The 14,897-nt window shown below is 57.1% G+C and overlaps 1 protein-coding gene across 3 annotated transcripts; it reads left to right on the top strand.

Moving 5' to 3' along the window:
• Positions 1–12: 12 nt before the first annotated feature.
• On the top strand, positions 13–12,001 carry GLI4 (GLI family zinc finger 4). Of its 3 annotated transcripts, none has more exons than XM_053559198.1 (5): positions 774–807; positions 1,508–1,608; positions 2,424–2,585; positions 7,695–7,793; positions 9,173–12,001. In XM_053559198.1, the coding sequence occupies exons 3-5, from the start codon at positions 2,462–2,464 to the stop codon at positions 10,054–10,056; spliced, it is 1,107 nt and encodes a 368-aa protein (XP_053415173.1). In that variant the 5' UTR covers positions 774–807; positions 1,508–1,608; positions 2,424–2,461; the 3' UTR covers positions 10,057–12,001. The 3 variants fall into 3 exon arrangements, with proteins under 3 accessions (XP_053415172.1, XP_053415173.1, XP_053415174.1); XM_053559199.1 differs by lacking the exon at positions 774–807 and adding an exon at positions 829–1,400; XM_053559197.1 differs by lacking the exon at positions 1,508–1,608 and having other exon boundaries at positions 13–807.
• The last annotated feature ends 2,896 nt before the right edge of the window (positions 12,002–14,897 follow it).

Consider the following 14,897-nt stretch of genomic DNA (forward strand, 5'->3'; position numbering starts at 1 on the left):
TCAGGTTATAAAAACAGGAGCTGAGAAACCGGATGAGCATCAGGAAATTCAAGAACAAAGAGAATTCCATGAAAAAGTTTTGGGCAAACTTGTAACAGCTACTCCTGAGGCCCTAGAGAATACACGTGGATGGAAGGGCAGTTTGGGGCATTCAAGACACCCGGGACTAGACCGTCTTCCAGAGGAAAGAAAGGCCATGCGGAGCGCGACATGGGCGTAACTTTCAAACTGAACCTTACTCCGATTACAGACAAGAAACCAAGGGGTCAAAAGCATCTGGCCACCTCCGTGGCAGCTCCAGCCCCTGCTCTGCCGCGCGTGTGCGGGGCACTTGGAGTGTGTGACAGGGGGACCGGACTGCGTGTAGACGCTCGCACAGCACACACAGGGAAGTCATGGCCGCGGGGCGGGCGTGCCAGGTCTGCAACCTGCGGACGCGGACCCCCGCCCTGGCACCGAGAACCCCCAGCCTTAAGAGGGAGACGGAGAGGAGACGACTCAGCCCCTGGCCTAGGTGCCGCTTCCAGGGCACCTTCCTCACGCACTCCGTGATGGGCGTGTGGCCCGCAGCTCCGGCCACTGGGAACAGAGCGGCGGCGTACCACCCCAGGCGGTCAGCTCGGCCGCCCGTCACTCCTCCCCAGCCGGAGGGGACGCGAAGGACACGCAAAGGTCGCGTTCCACGCCCCGCGGCCACTGAGGCCGGGCCTCCTGGCGCCCAGAGCGTCCCGGAAGTGCGCGCAGCGGGGCCGGGGCCGGGCTGGACGCGCTTCCGGCCGGCGTGCGGCGGCCTCCTCCCGCTCCAAGGTGAGTGGGCGCGGGCTGTGGCGGCTTTTCCAGACGCTCGGGACCCCGCCTGGCCCGCGCTGGGGCACCGTCCCCCGCGGTGCGGCCCCTCCCGGGCCGGACTCGCCGCCCCTCCCTGCAGCCTCCCCTCGCCGTGACCTTGGCATCGGGTTGGGCCTGGGGGCTGGGGTGGGCTCCGCCCGGCCCCGCAGCCGTGGCGCGCCGGTCCTCCGGGAATCGCGGGTGGCCGTTTCCAGGGCGCCTTCCTCACTCACCTGTTGGTGGGGGCTGTGGTCGTCCCCACTTTGCAAGCGAGAGACAAGCTGGAAGTCCCTGTCCGAGGGTCCGCGGCTGGGTGTGTGGACCCGCCGCACCTCAGCCCGGCCAGCTGCGCTCTTCGGCTAAACTCACGGGACTGGGAAAAGAGGGGGTGCAAGTTGCCCCAGAGCCGGTGGCTAGTGTGCCCCCGTCCCTTCAGCCTGTTGAGGCGGCGTGGGTGTGGAACGCAGGGTTTGTGCTCACATCCACGGGGATAAAATGGTTTGCAACCTGTGACGGCCACATCTGCTCAGTCCTGGGGCCAGCACCGGGATCTTTCTCCAGATGAGTCCCTAGTAAGTTAACTAACTGGAGATGTGACTCGCGGTTGAGCACCCAGCGTCATGCTGCAGCCCTAACCTGGACTCACTTACCTGGCTGCTCAGTCGCTTTCCATCTTTAGGCCACAGGGGCCGACCCAGAAGGCTGAGCACCTTGTGGTGGCCCTATTGGCCGCCGCTCCGACTCACTGGAAGCAGGATTCGTCCCTGACCCTTGCTGGAGGTGTGTTAACTTTTGTCCTTTCCTCCCCATCCGCTTTTTTGCTACCTGCCCCAAGTAAGGAGTTCCTACTTTATCGCAGTATGAAAGAAAAAAATCATTTCTCACATTGGATTCAAGCCATTCTTGCAAACCAAGTTAAGAAAAAGTATCTTTGTCCCACAGATGAGTGTGAGAGCACTGTGGGCAGTGTGGGACTTGGGGCATTACAACCTGCGGCCTCTGAAGGCTCCACAGGGTTTGAGAAAGAAGATTCTCTTTGGGGCGGCGCCTGTGGCTCAAGGAGTAGGGCGCAGGTCCCATATGCCGGAGGTAGCGGGTTCAAACCCAGCCCCGGCCAAAAAAAAAAGAAGATTCTCTCTGGCAACATCTTCCCTTTGCTGTTCAGGAAAACCTTTGCTAAGATTTCATCAAAAACATTAATACCACAGTGGGCATGGCCAGTTTTTCACCCTCCTATGGGGCCAGTGGTCCCCAGTTCAGGTCTTTCCAAAAGAATCAGCATGCTTTTCTCTGTGGGTGATGCCCTAGGTTGGAAAGACATTCCAAACCCTGTGCTGGGATGAGAGCTTTGGTTCAAGCCCTGCAGGTCTGGATGGTGCCATTTCTTAAGCACTTCTTACTGAGTGACTATGCCAGGCCCCAGATCACCTAGTACTCCAGCCCCACAGGTCCCCGTGGATTGACCTTTCATCCTTACTGCCCACTGAATGAATGAGCCTCTTTCTCACCTCAGAGGCTGGCATGCTTTGCCCTCATCTGCCCACCCCAGCATTTTTTTCTACCCCCCTCATCTGCTGTGGTTTTCATTTTCCCAGGTCCCAGGTGTGCACACCTTTGGCAGGTCTCAGGGAAGATGGCAGCCCTAGGGGACATTCAGGAGTCCCTTCCTGTACTGTACCCTGTCAGTCTCTCCTCACCGGGGACACCTGGAGCCCAGCACCACGAGACACGGCTTCACTTCCACGGGCATCAGCATGGTACTCACCCACCTGCCATGTTCCTTCTGCCCTGTCTCTGCCACCATGGAGCGCTGCCCTGAGCTGACACTCTGGCCAACTGAGCAGCACCACCAGACCCTTGTGGAGCTCATCAGGATGCTGAGGCTCCCACATGCTTAGGCCAGGGAGTGGGGCCAGGGCCTTGGGACAGAGCCCTGAGAGGGTGACATTGACTAGGATGGTTGAGGCTGGAGCCAAGCCCAAGCTCCGGCTCCCTAGGGGACAGTCCCCTGAGACTTGTTTCTTTGCTGGGTTTGGGGTATGGGAGGAAAAGTAGTGTCAAAATTCAGGCCCAGCGTGACCAGGAGTAAGTCATCTCCCTGAGTCTTTGTTCTCATTCTAGGAATATAGAGTGTCCAGAGTTCTTGCCACCCTAGTTTGTCCCTTCCTGAAGGGAACAGAGCTGTGGCCTTGCTCCACACCCAGTGGTGTGGCCTCACTGGTGATCTAGTGGAGTCTGGGGATCAAGGCACAAGGGGAGTCCCAGGCTCATGGTGCTCATGGGCCCAGCTCCCTCTCAGAAGTCAGGGGTCCTGAGGTTCTCTCTCTGCTGCATGTCCCAGGGAGCCCAGCTGCACCACCCTCACAGTCAGGATGCCGGTGTTGGCCAGGTCCTATGTAAGACAAACCTGGCGAGCTGGTGCCTAGCCCGGGAGGTGGTCTCACCCCATGCCAAGGGTCCTCCCTTGTGGTGGGTCTTGGCTCTGTGCTAGATGATGAGGCATAGTGACTACTGAGGATTGTCGCAGGTGGCTACACTGGGTGCTAGGCCCTGTGCCGGGCTGTGTGCACATTATCTCCAGGTGAGGTAAGCCCTTCTGTCCTATTACTGATGGGGATGTAGAAGCACACAAAAGAGGACATAAGGCCAAGAATCCATTCTACATTGGTCTGACTTGAGCCCACACACTTGACCCCCCTCTCAGGCCTTGAGATGTGGCCCTTGTGAGGGGACCAGTATCTGGGGAAGATGGGCGGGCCAGTAGATCGTCTGGGGACAGCAAAAGACACAGCTGAAGAGAAGGCCAATGCCTAGGATGCAGGGGGGTGCAGGGTTAGGTTTCCTCCTACTCTGTCTCTACAAGCCCTTGGATCACAGAAGGCCAGGCTTGGGTCCCAGAGCCGGAGGCTTTAGGCCAGCCCATGCACACCTCTTGGACACTGGAACCACCTCCAAATGTTGTAAAACTCCTAAGAGCTTTGCTGTGGAGGCAGTGTGGGCTATAGCAGCAGTTTCACACCTCTCCCTGCTATGCCAGAGTTGGAATTCAGGAACACAGAGCAGGATGGCCGTAAAGAGCAGGTGTGAGGCCAGGAGACGCTGGTCCTGCGGCAGGGCAGGGCCCATAGGGTAGGCCCCTTCCTGGGCCCCCAAGGCCTGTAGGTGGCCCATGGTAGAGTAGGAGATATCCCAGCATAGATGGGTGATAGTAGTTCCTGTCCAAACTTCGAGCAGTCAGGAGAGGCAGGGCTGCATGGAACTCATGTCCTCCACTGGTTCCTTGGGAGCATTTTGGGATCCACAGATTCATTAGCACAGGAGACCTCAGCATTTCTGGAACCGCCCAAGGCTTTCATGCCAGTCAGGGCCAACCCAGGATTTCTCAGAGCCCACAAATTCCAGACCAGAGTCTGTGATAAGCCAGAAAGAGATTGTGGGGACCCACTGTTTAATACCTGGGTCTCTCTCACCCACTTACTGGGCCCAGCAATCTCCTGAGCCCACCTCACATGCCTGGTCATTTCAGGAGCCTCCCTGGCTGGGCACCTAGCTAGGAGGCTTTGGGGCACAGAGGAAGTCTTTGGGGGAGCCATTTGTCAGTGGGGAGAGGGAAGGACCCCGCACAGGTAGAGGGGGCCTTGCAGCGGCCCTGTGGGCATGCAGCTGCAGTCCTGTGGCAGTGCTGAAGACTGCCAATTGGCCTAGCCCAGTGGTTCTCAACCTTCCTAATGCCGCAGCCCTTTAATACAGTTCCTGTGGGTCGCGACCCACAGGTTGAGAACCGCTGGCCTAGCCCAAGTCTCTCAGAGCAGGGAGGCCTGGCAGGTAGGGCAAGACATTTCTTCTCCCAGGACCTTTCTGTCTCATGGAGATATGGATCAGGAGCTGGGGTTGAGCCTGGGGGCTAATGGGCCTGGCCTGGAATGTGTTATGCCCACCAGAGCCAGCACTACCAGAGGAAGGTCTAGATACAGTGGTCCTTAAACTTTTTAAACAGGGTCAGTTCACCATCCCTCAGACCATTGGAGGGCCGGACTATAGTTTAAAAAAAAAAAACTATAAACAAATTCCTATGCATACTGCACATATCTTATTTTGAAGTAAAAAAACAAAATGGGAACAAATACAATCACACTGCCTCATGTGGCCCTTGGGCCGCAGTTTGAGGACCCCTGGAAGGTGTGATGAGGAGCCCTGCAGGTAGAGGGGCAATTTGTGGGCCAGAGGAAGTGACAGAGGGGGCCTGGGACCCTTACGCATGCCTAGGCTAGTGGGCAAGGGTCTGTGGTCAGGGCATCATTCCAGGTCAGGCACCTGATACATGGACTCCAGGTGCCCACTGGCTGGCCCAAGCCAGTTGCCCCTCCTTTGCCTCACCCTGGGCCATGGCCAGGCACACTGCACTTGCTGTGCCATTTTACACACAAGAGAAGCCCCTTCCAGCCAGTGAAATACCCCTTTTTTCCTGTCCCCTGAGCATGCACAGTCTCCTTGCTCTCCACCTGGACAGCCCCTGGCAGGTGGGCGGCCTGGTGTTTCTCCAGTTCAGGCCACACCATTCCTGTGTCCCAGCATGGTGGGGAGCACAGCAGTGCAGGGCTTGGTGGGAGGTAACTCTACAGATAAGTGGGTTCATCAGCCAAGGCCGGGGCAGTTCAGGACAGCAGGAGCAAGCTGTGCACCTAGAGGGGACTGGCTCAGCCCTGCATAGGGTGGCAGAGATGGCAGCTGTTTGAACTCTGCAGAAACATCCAGGTTTGCAGGCAAATGCTGGGAGCTGGGGCTTAAGCAGTGCGATGACAGTGACCCATGCTGTGACCTGCCTGTACCAGACCCTAAGGCAGGCCCTATCTTCTCCCAGAGAAGGGCCGAGAAGGTGCTGTATTCAACCTAAAGGGGTAACTTGGGGCCCCAGGGCTGTGCTGAGTCCGCTCCTGCCTGCTCACATCCATCCCACAGCTGAGGGAGACTGTTGACAGTGGCTTGGGCTTGCTTTGTTCCCTGGGTTGTGTTGGTGATGCCTCTGTGCCTCTGACAGTGACAGCCTAAGGGACATTCTGCCTGTCCACGTCCCTGCATGGCCCAGGAACAAAGCTGGAGGCCAGAGTCCTGGGCCATTTTCATTCCCAGACTGCTGCCAAGTTTCCTCTGGTAATATCCTAGCTCGGGCGGCAAGGGTGATGAGGGTGTCTGCAGCCGTGTAGGCACAAGTGGCTTTGGGAGGCTCACTGACCCACCCCTCTGCAGGAGTATTTCTGGGAAGTTGGCCCTGTATTTGTCCATGGAACCAGCTTGCTCCCCTGGTCTCCCAGTGATAGCAACAGGGTGGCCATGAGTGAGGTGTGCAGGTCACAGCTGAGAGGCCAGTGCTCTGGGCCTGTCCTTACCTTGGGGAGGGCCCAGAGGAGGTTTTGGCTTTAGGACACTGTAACCTGCTTTTAGGACAGACAAGCAGCTCTCAGGGAATGGGTATCTCAGGCTGTGCCACCTCCTGAACTTCCAGCTCTAAGTGGCTCTCCAGAGGGGAACCACCCTCAACAGAGGAGTTCCAAAGGGGACAGATGAGAAGGGCGAGTGGGTGTGCACAAGTGCCCAGAGCACAGGAAGCCACAGCAAAGGCCCTGTCCCCATGGTGAGGCAAGCCCTCAGAAGCCTCTCCCTTATTCTGTTCATGAAAAGCTCACCAGGGCAGCACCTGCTGAAAGTTGGAGAGCTCCATGAAAGCTCACACCTGGGCACTGTCGTAGCCAGCTGGGGGTCAGAAGCCTGTGCCCACCTCTCCTTTGGCACCACGTGACACTGGAGCATCCAAGCCCAGCCAAGGGAGGCTCCTGCCTTTGTGCTCACGAGACCTAAGCTGCCCTCCATTGCTGTACTCAGTGGGCAGACACCCCAACCACCACCCCCTCTCCACCAGAGAGGTGACTAGCCTCAGGCACCAGAGCCTCAGGGCAGGGCCCCTCCCTGGGAACACTGAAGACCCTGTTCAAAAGCAGTGTGCCCCTGTGTCCTGCTGTCGTCATGCTCTTTTAACAGCTAACATGATGTGCTGGAGACTCCTGCACCAGCTTAGCCGTGGGCACTGAGCCTGGAGTGTCCATCCAGTAAGCCCACCCTGTTCCTCCATGCCCCAGAACAGGCAGCACCAGCCCCACAGTGGACCTCAGTTAATAGGAGGTAGCCTGGGACTTCGGGGCACGTTGAAAATGGCTGCTTCCACCTGTTCTGGGTGCTGGTCAGGGTTTGGCCCTATGTGGTCAGGGTCCTAAGACTTGGTCAGGCAATGGGAAGCCTAGGAGGGACAGCAAAAACCACCAGCAGAAAGAGGGCAGCTTTGTGAGGCAGCAGCGCACCGGCTTGAGAGGCCCTGGGGCAATGGGGTGGGGCAGGGGGCCAGCAGAGATGCAGCTGATGGAGCTCTGCAGAAATGTCCACGTGGGGGCAGGTGCTGAGAGCTGGGACTTCTGACCCATTCTGTGACCTGCTACACCTGACCTTAACGGACCTTGGGGCCAGGGCTTGTCCAGAGCAATATGACGGGGTGGAAAGGTCAGGCGAGAGTCAGCCAAGGTGACAGCCAATCTGGAGGAGCAGGGGAGCCACTTTGAGGCCGCCCTGGGATTTGCCTCTGCTTACTAGACTAAAAGGGGGTGAGCTCCCAAAGCTGAGTCTTCAGGAGAGCTTTCTAGAGGAGGGAGTCTTGAACCAACTGGGAGTGAAGATAGGCATTCCTGGATTACAGGCTGGCCTATTGTTTGGGGTGACAGGGCAAGGGAGTGTTGGGGGGCATGGCTGCCAGCCCACACTAATCTGAGGGAGGTGGCACTCGAGGGCCAGAGGTAAGCTGTGGCCTCCCTGCCCCCCAGGCTCCCCCAGCTCCAGCCCTGAGGTGCTCTCCCAGCCATCTGACCTGGATCTCGAGGACATAGAGGAAGTTGAGATTGGCAGAGACGCCTTCTGGCCTGGTGAGTGAGCAGAACCCTCCCCAGTGGCCTGGCCTCTGGCTGCTCCCAGGGGCTACTAGGGGCTAGAGCTCTGGTTCCTGGCAGGTTCTGTGCCACACCCACCCCTGTGGCACCCCTACTGGGATCTCTTTTGGTCCCTGGCTCTAGCCCCCTCCCCCATCTAGTCCCAGCCTTGTTACTGGCACTTCAAGGCTATGACTGCAACCTAGACCCCTCCTCTGGAACCCAGGCCCCCATGGCCACCTACCCTAGTGGCCCCATGTGGACTCTTGCTCAGCCCACACTGGACATGAAAAGCAGGACTCCTTTTCCTCCCTTGCCTTGGGCTGGGGTCTCTGACTCAGGGGTCTCTGACACTGTCCCCTGCCAGGCCAACTGGGGAGTCATACTGGACCCCTTCTCCCCTGTGTGTGCCCTGGGACTGCCAACTGTCCCTACAAGGAGCACTTGGCTGAGCTGTATTAATACAGATCCCCGCCACCTTTCCCCCACTGTGAGAAGTCCTCAGGATTCCTCCTCAGGGTCTCTAGCCCCACACATGGTCAGCATTTGGTCAGCTGAATTTAATGGCACTAAGCTCTCCACCCACACCTGGATGGTGGGGGAGGGGAAGATGTCTGCGGTCAGGTCCCTAGGAAGTGGACCCTACAGCAGAGATTGGTGCAAGGAGGTCCCAGGGTGGGCCAGAGAGGTGGGCAGCAGTGCAGTTCCACCCAGGCCTGGCCAGCCCTGTGAAAAGCTATGGAGCAGGACCAGCTGCTGGGACTCCACCCTCGGGTGAGGGCAAGCCTCGGGGTTCAGCAGCTGGCCTTGTTCCAGCAATGGGAGTGTTCCCAGTGGGGTCCTGGGCGGCCCCACAGCACCCTTTCTTTGGAAGAAGCTTCACTTTTTTTTTTTTTTTTTTTTGCTGGGACAGGGTTTGAACCCGCCACCTCCAGCATATGGGACCAGCACCCTACCCCTTTGAGCCACAGACACCGCCGAGGAAGAAGCTTCACTTCTCCTTGAGCTCTGCTCCCTCATCAGTCCCTGGGGTGCAGGACCACTTTCCAGAGCCCTCCCAAGTTCCAGACCCTCACTGACACTCATTGTCTACCTAGGCACTTCCTTCCTGTCACAGGTCTCATTAGCCACTGCAGGCTCTACACATGGGCTCAGGCCACGGAGATGACTGGGCCGTCCCTGCAGCTCTGGGTCATCCTGCGGAATCCCCTAGCCCTCTGCTGGTACTCTCCTGTGGCACGGGGATCCAGCTCCTCTCTGCTCTGAGCCCCTCTGATCAGGTCACCCGGCTCAGCCCTGCTCTTACCCTGGTTCCCAAGCCTCACGGCAGGGCTCTGCAACCAAGGACTATCTGCCTCTGCCCTTTCTCATTTCAGATTCGGAGTCCCAGCCAGAGCAGGCTGCCCCTCTCCCCTTGCGTGTCCCTGAAGACGGGGTGGGCCAGGACGGGGGTACGCTGCGGGGCCTCCTGAGAAGCCTTCCGCGGGGAGCCAAGTGCCCCAGGTTGGAGCAGCCGGCGGGCCAACTGCCAGGGACTCAGCACACGGGCGCGTGGCTCTCGACACTCGAGACACGGGGAGCCCCCGGGGTCGAGGGTGGGCCCGAGCTGGGGGACAGCTTCGGCCAGGTCGCAGGCCACGGGACGCGGCAGAGCAGCGCGCGGGAGACCAAGCTGCACCGGTGCGAGGCCTGCGGCAAGAGCTTCAAGTACAACTCGTTGCTGTTGAAGCACCAACGCATCCACACGGGCGAGAAACCTTACGCTTGCCACGAGTGCGGCAAGCGCTTCCGCGGCTGGTCGGGCTTCATCCAGCACCACCGCATCCACACAGGCGAGAAGCCGTACGAGTGTGGCCAGTGTGGCCGCGCCTTCAGCCACAGCTCGCACTTCACGCAGCACCTGCGCACCCACAATGGCGAGAAGCCCTACGAGTGCGGCGAGTGCGGCCAAGCCTTCAGCCAGAGCTCCAACCTGGTGCGCCACCAGCGGCTACACACGGGGGAGAAGCCCTATGCCTGCAGCCAGTGTGGCAAGGCCTTCATCTGGAGCTCCGTGCTCATCGAGCACCAGCGCATCCACACAGGCGAGAAGCCCTACGAGTGCGCCGACTGCGGCAAGGCTTTCCGCGGCCGCTCACATTTCTTCCGGCACCTGCGGACCCACACGGGCGAGAAGCCCTTCGCCTGCGGCATCTGCGGCAAGGCCTTCGGCCAGAGCTCTCAACTCATCCAGCACCAGAGGGTGCACTACCGGGAGTAGCCGGGGCTGAGACCGGCCCGCTGGGGTCCTGCGCCCCTTCCATCCTGTCTGGCGCCGCTGCGCACGGCATGCCCACCGTCCCTAATAAATTCTCTCTTGGGATGGACATGGGAGCCAGCTCCTGCCTGGGCGGGACTTCTGGCTTCTTCCCATCCCGGAGGGAAGATGGGAGACAGGGCTGCTCCACTCAGACCTACCTCGTTTGTCCCCAGGGGGCTGGAGGTGCCCTGACATAACGCTCACCCAAAGGCAGAAATCCAAAGAAGGCGGGATGAGGACAGGGCTGGCTTGCCTAGGAGTAGGAGCGCAATGCTTGTCCTCCACGCTGGGCATGGGATCTCTTTGGCAGTTCATCCTTGAGTATTTCGAAGGTTTCTGGTTCTAGTCTTTTTTTTTGAGACAGTGTCAAGCTGTCACCCTGGGTAGAGAGTCGCAGCATCACAGCTCACAGCAACCTCAAAATAATAAGGTTAAGCAATTCTTAATAAGGCTTAAGCAATTCTCTTGCCTCCCAAGTAGCTGGGACCACAGGCGCCCGGCTATTTTTTGTTGCAGTTGTCATTGTTTGGCGGGCGGGGGCTGGATTCGAACCCACTAGCTGCAGTGTATGTAGCTGGCGCCCGAGCCACTTGAGCTACATGCGCCGAGCCTGTTCTAGTCTATTCTAAATAGTGCTCTGTTCTTTCCACACAGCTCTCAGATCTGGGGCCCCTCACCCCATTGTCTTTCTGCCTACCTTTACCCTGTCCTGGGGAGGGGGCCCAGTGGTGCACAGGTCTTGACAAGGGCAGGCTGCTACAGCCGGATCAGGGCTGTGACTCCTCTCCCTAGCTAGGAAGGGCAGTCAGGGGCACACAGCCCTGGAGCTTCCAGCCCCTATGGTAAGGAAAGAGGTCAGCAGAGTGGGGGTGGCCCTGAGTGTTAACAACCCTTCTCCCTGCCCCACCTGCTCCTTCTGGGCCCACTGGGGTGAGGTGGGGGTGCTCCTGGCAATGTTAACTAGTCCCCAGACCCTCCTAGAAGTCCTGCTGTGACCTGTCCTAGCCCCCAGATGTCCCTGTGGCAGGTCGTTAGTCCTGTTGAAAGGAGGCTTAGGGCCTTACTTTGCGTCAGCATCTGCAGGCACCTGCACTGTGCACGTCTGATGTCATCAGTCTTCAGCAAGCCCATTTTCCAGAGGACACCCAGGGCTTAGGCCCCATTTCCTCCCCTCTGGGACAGAGGGTCTTTGACGGCCTAAAGTTGGACTGTGCCCTTATGGCTTCTCACAAGCCTCCACGTGGCTCCCCTAGGCTTCTTGCCACCTGGGGCTCCCTTCCAGCTTCTTAGAGGCGGCACCTTCCTTGCAGAGACTTGCTTCCGTTTGGGGTGGCTCAAAAGGTTGTGGGGAAGCCACAGGTGTCCCTGCAGGGCCTTACTGTCTGTCTGCAGCTGGTCCATTTCTTCCCTCTGGTCCAGCTCCTTCAGGCCATGGACTCAGCAGGCTCCGCACCGTGCCCAGATGGGGGTCGCATCTGGTCTAGGGCAGGTTCCGCCAGATGCGGCCTCACCCTGGGTCAGACCTCACATCAGGCTTTTCCCCTGAGTGTGGCGTGAGGAGGTCAGTAGAGGCCAAGTGTAGGACAGGACCTTCATCCCTGACCCCGCACCAGCACGCTGGCAAGGCTGAGCCTGCAGAGGAGGCCTAGACCAGCAGCCAGGCTCCTGCAGGCTGGGAGAGTCTTCGTCCCAGCAGCGCGGCACCCACTGTGACCTCACCTCTTGCTTGGTCCTTTAGGCCACCTGGCTCTGCCTTCTGGAGCCATGTTCTTTGTCCTTTGTCCCTATTCTTTGACCTTGAATAGCTATCACAGGCCCTGAACCCAAAAGCTCCGGTCTCTAACCCCTACAAGAAGTCAAAACACCTGGCTGAGTCCCAGGCTGTCTTGCTGAGCACAGGTTCTTAAAAAACAATTCTTCCCGGGCGGCGCCTGTGGCTCAGTCGGTAGGGCGCCGGCCCCATATACCGAGGGTGGCGGGTTCAAGCCCGGCCCCGGCCAAACTGCAACCAAAAAATAGCCGGGCGTTGTGGCGGGCGCCTGTAATCCCAGCTACTCGGGAGGCTGAGGCAAGAGAATCACTTAAGCCCAGGAGTTGGAGGTTGCTGTGAGCTGTGTGAGGCCACGGCACTCTACCGAGGGCCATAAAGTGAGACTCTGTCTCTACAAAAAAAAAAAAAACAATTCTTCCCAACAGCATTTATTTGTGCTCTTTAGAGGAATTTGGAAAGTAGGAAAAATAGAAGAGACAAAAAAAATTCTCTCAGCAGCTACAGGTTGGGCATCCCAAATTAGAACATGGGAAATTCAAACCTTTGACTGCACCAACATGAGGCACAAGGGAAATGCACATTCAAGTATGTGAAATTTCAGATATTTGGATCCAGGATGCTTAACCAGTAAGTATAGTGCAAATACTCCAAAATTGAGCTAGGTGCAGTGGTTCTGCCTGTGATCCCAGCACTCTGGGAGGCCAAGGCAGGTGGATTACCTGAGCTCAGGAGTTTGAGACCAGTCTCTAAAAAATAGCCAGGCGTTATGGCAGGCACCTGTAGTCCCAGCTACTCCAGAGGCTGAGGCAAGAGGATCGCTTGAGTCCGTGAGTTTGAGGTTGCTATGGCTATGATGCCACAGCACTCTTACTAAGGGTGAGCTTTGTGTCAAAAAAGCAAACACTCGGGCGGCGCCTGTGGCTCAGTCGGTAAGGCGCCGGCCCCATATACCGAGGGTGGCGGGTTCTAACCCGGCCCTGGCCAAACTGCAACCAAAAAAAAAAAATAGCCTGGCATTGTGGCGGGCGCCTGTAGTCCCAGCTACTCGAGGGGCTGAGGCAAGAGAATCGCTTAAGCCCAGGAGTTGGAGGTTGCTGTGAGCTGTGTGAGGCCACGGCACTCTACCAAGGGCCATAAAGTGAGACTCTGTCTCTACAAAAAAAATAAATAAATAAATAAATAAAGCAAACACTCCAGAATTCAAAGAAATCTGAAATGCTGGTCCCATGCATTTTGGAGAAGGGATAACCAACTTCTATAGGAATGTTTACACATACATTCAGCCAGTTCTTGCTTTTAAAACAAGTAGGCTCAATGTTTAACGCATCCCTAAAATAACCTTCATGTCCTGAGGTCTCAGATTTGCCAGAGGCAGGGCTGGAAGCTTATGCCCTCAACTGTGTGAGGGACACTGGCATCTCCGACTCAGAACCTACCCACAGCCTCGACCTGAACCCATGTCTCAATTCTGTGCCCCCTGTGCTTCCCCACCATGCCATCCCACCTCTCCCACCCTCAGGTTGCTGTGGAGGACTTCTGGAGGTACAGAGGGGTTTGTTGGGTCTGCCACACAGTAGTTCCAGTTCTGTGTTGGGGCACAGCTCCCTTTTGGTGGGTCTTTTACTGCAGTTGGGGGAGCTGTCCCCAAGTCTGTCCTGTTGTGGGAGGAGAAGGTGAGCCAGTGTCAGGCATTGCTCAGCAGACAGCTCAAAGTCCAGAAGACACTCCAGTGAGCACAGCTGTGGGGCAGCTACAGCAGTCTCAGCAGCTAGTTTATTCTGCTCACTCTGTCCCATGTTAGTCACTCACTAGGTCAACACAGAGTCCAGCCCCAGTGTGCTGAGGTGAAAAGTGGTGGTTGCTGCCCTGGAGGGGCCAGACAGTACCCCACAGTGCTGTGGAGGAAGAGTGGGGCATTTGTCCAGATGTGTGCATAGGGTGAGAACTCTGTGGGTTTCTAGCTTGCCCTGGGTGACTTCTGGCCCTGTCTTGGGTCTCAGGCTGAGACATTTGCCCAGTACTATGGCAGTGCCTGCTGATGCCAGCCCCCAGACCCCAGCATGCCTAACCCTGGGCTCGGGCAGCACTTACAGCCCCACTGGATGAAACGCCCCCTTTTCACAGGGTACATTGTCCAGCCCAGGGAGCCCCAGAGCTGCTGCTTGGGGAGAGGGGCTCTGTAGTGACAGAGCTGGAGGGTGCTGCATCTAAGTTCTGAAAGCTCTGGGATGTTCTCTGTTGCTTTACACTCAAAGAACAGCGTGGGTGGTATAAGTTCCTGGGGCAGGTGGTTTGGGTTTGGGGCTTTTTTCCTAGCAGAACTTTGCTTAGCCTGCCCCCGACCTCACCATGGGGAAGCCCTTAATCTCTGTCTTTCCTCTGGAATGTGCCTCTTTGCCTGGATACCGTAATCATTCTTTCCCTATCCCTGACCTTGACTAGCTATCACCAAGATGTTTACCAGGTGTGGTGATCAGCTCACGAGGCCGAGGCAGGAGTATCGCATGAACCAGAAGTTGGAAGTTAGAGTGAGATATGATCACACCACTGCACTCTAGCCTCCCTACCCTGTCAGTGTCCCTTAGTGTCCTCTATTCTAGCTTTTATTTATTTGTTTGTTTGTTTGTTTATTTTGAGACAGAGTCTCAAGCTGTCACGCTGGGTAGAGTGCCATGGCATCACAGCTCACAGCAACCTCCAGCCCTTGGGCTTGGGTGATTCTCTTGCCTTAGCTTCCCAAGTAGCTGGGACTATAGGCACCCGCCACAACACCCAGCTATTTTTTTTTTTTTTTTTGGAGTTTGGCGGGAGCTGGGTTCGAACCAGCCACCCTTGGTATATGGCACCCTGAATAAACACTGAGCCACAGGTGCTGCCCGAAATAAACATTGTTAAGGAACCAAATACATTTTCTTTAACAAAAATATTTTAAGGGGTAGTTACTAAGAAATTAACATACACTGAAATCCAAGTAAATTATTCTAACTTGTAATTTGAAGATGACTAAAAATTGTAAGTATTTTCTCAGGCT

This window comes from Nycticebus coucang, chromosome 13 (assembly GCF_027406575.1).
Source record: "Nycticebus coucang isolate mNycCou1 chromosome 13, mNycCou1.pri, whole genome shotgun sequence".
Classification (NCBI taxonomy): domain Eukaryota; kingdom Metazoa; phylum Chordata; class Mammalia; order Primates; family Lorisidae; genus Nycticebus; species Nycticebus coucang.

Bases quoted from the DNA above. Each gene is read 5' to 3' on its own strand.
- GLI4 (XM_053559197.1), top strand. From the start codon at position 396: ATGGCCGCGGGGCGGGCGTGCCAGGTCTGCAACCTGCGGACGCGGACC. The intron at 808-2,423 runs GTGAGTGGGCGC...TCATTTTCCCAG, and splicing joins CGGCCTCCTCCCGCTCCAAG to GTCCCAGGTGTGCACACCTT. The intron at 7,794-9,172 runs GTGAGTGAGCAG...TTCTCATTTCAG, and splicing joins CAGAGACGCCTTCTGGCCTG to ATTCGGAGTCCCAGCCAGAG.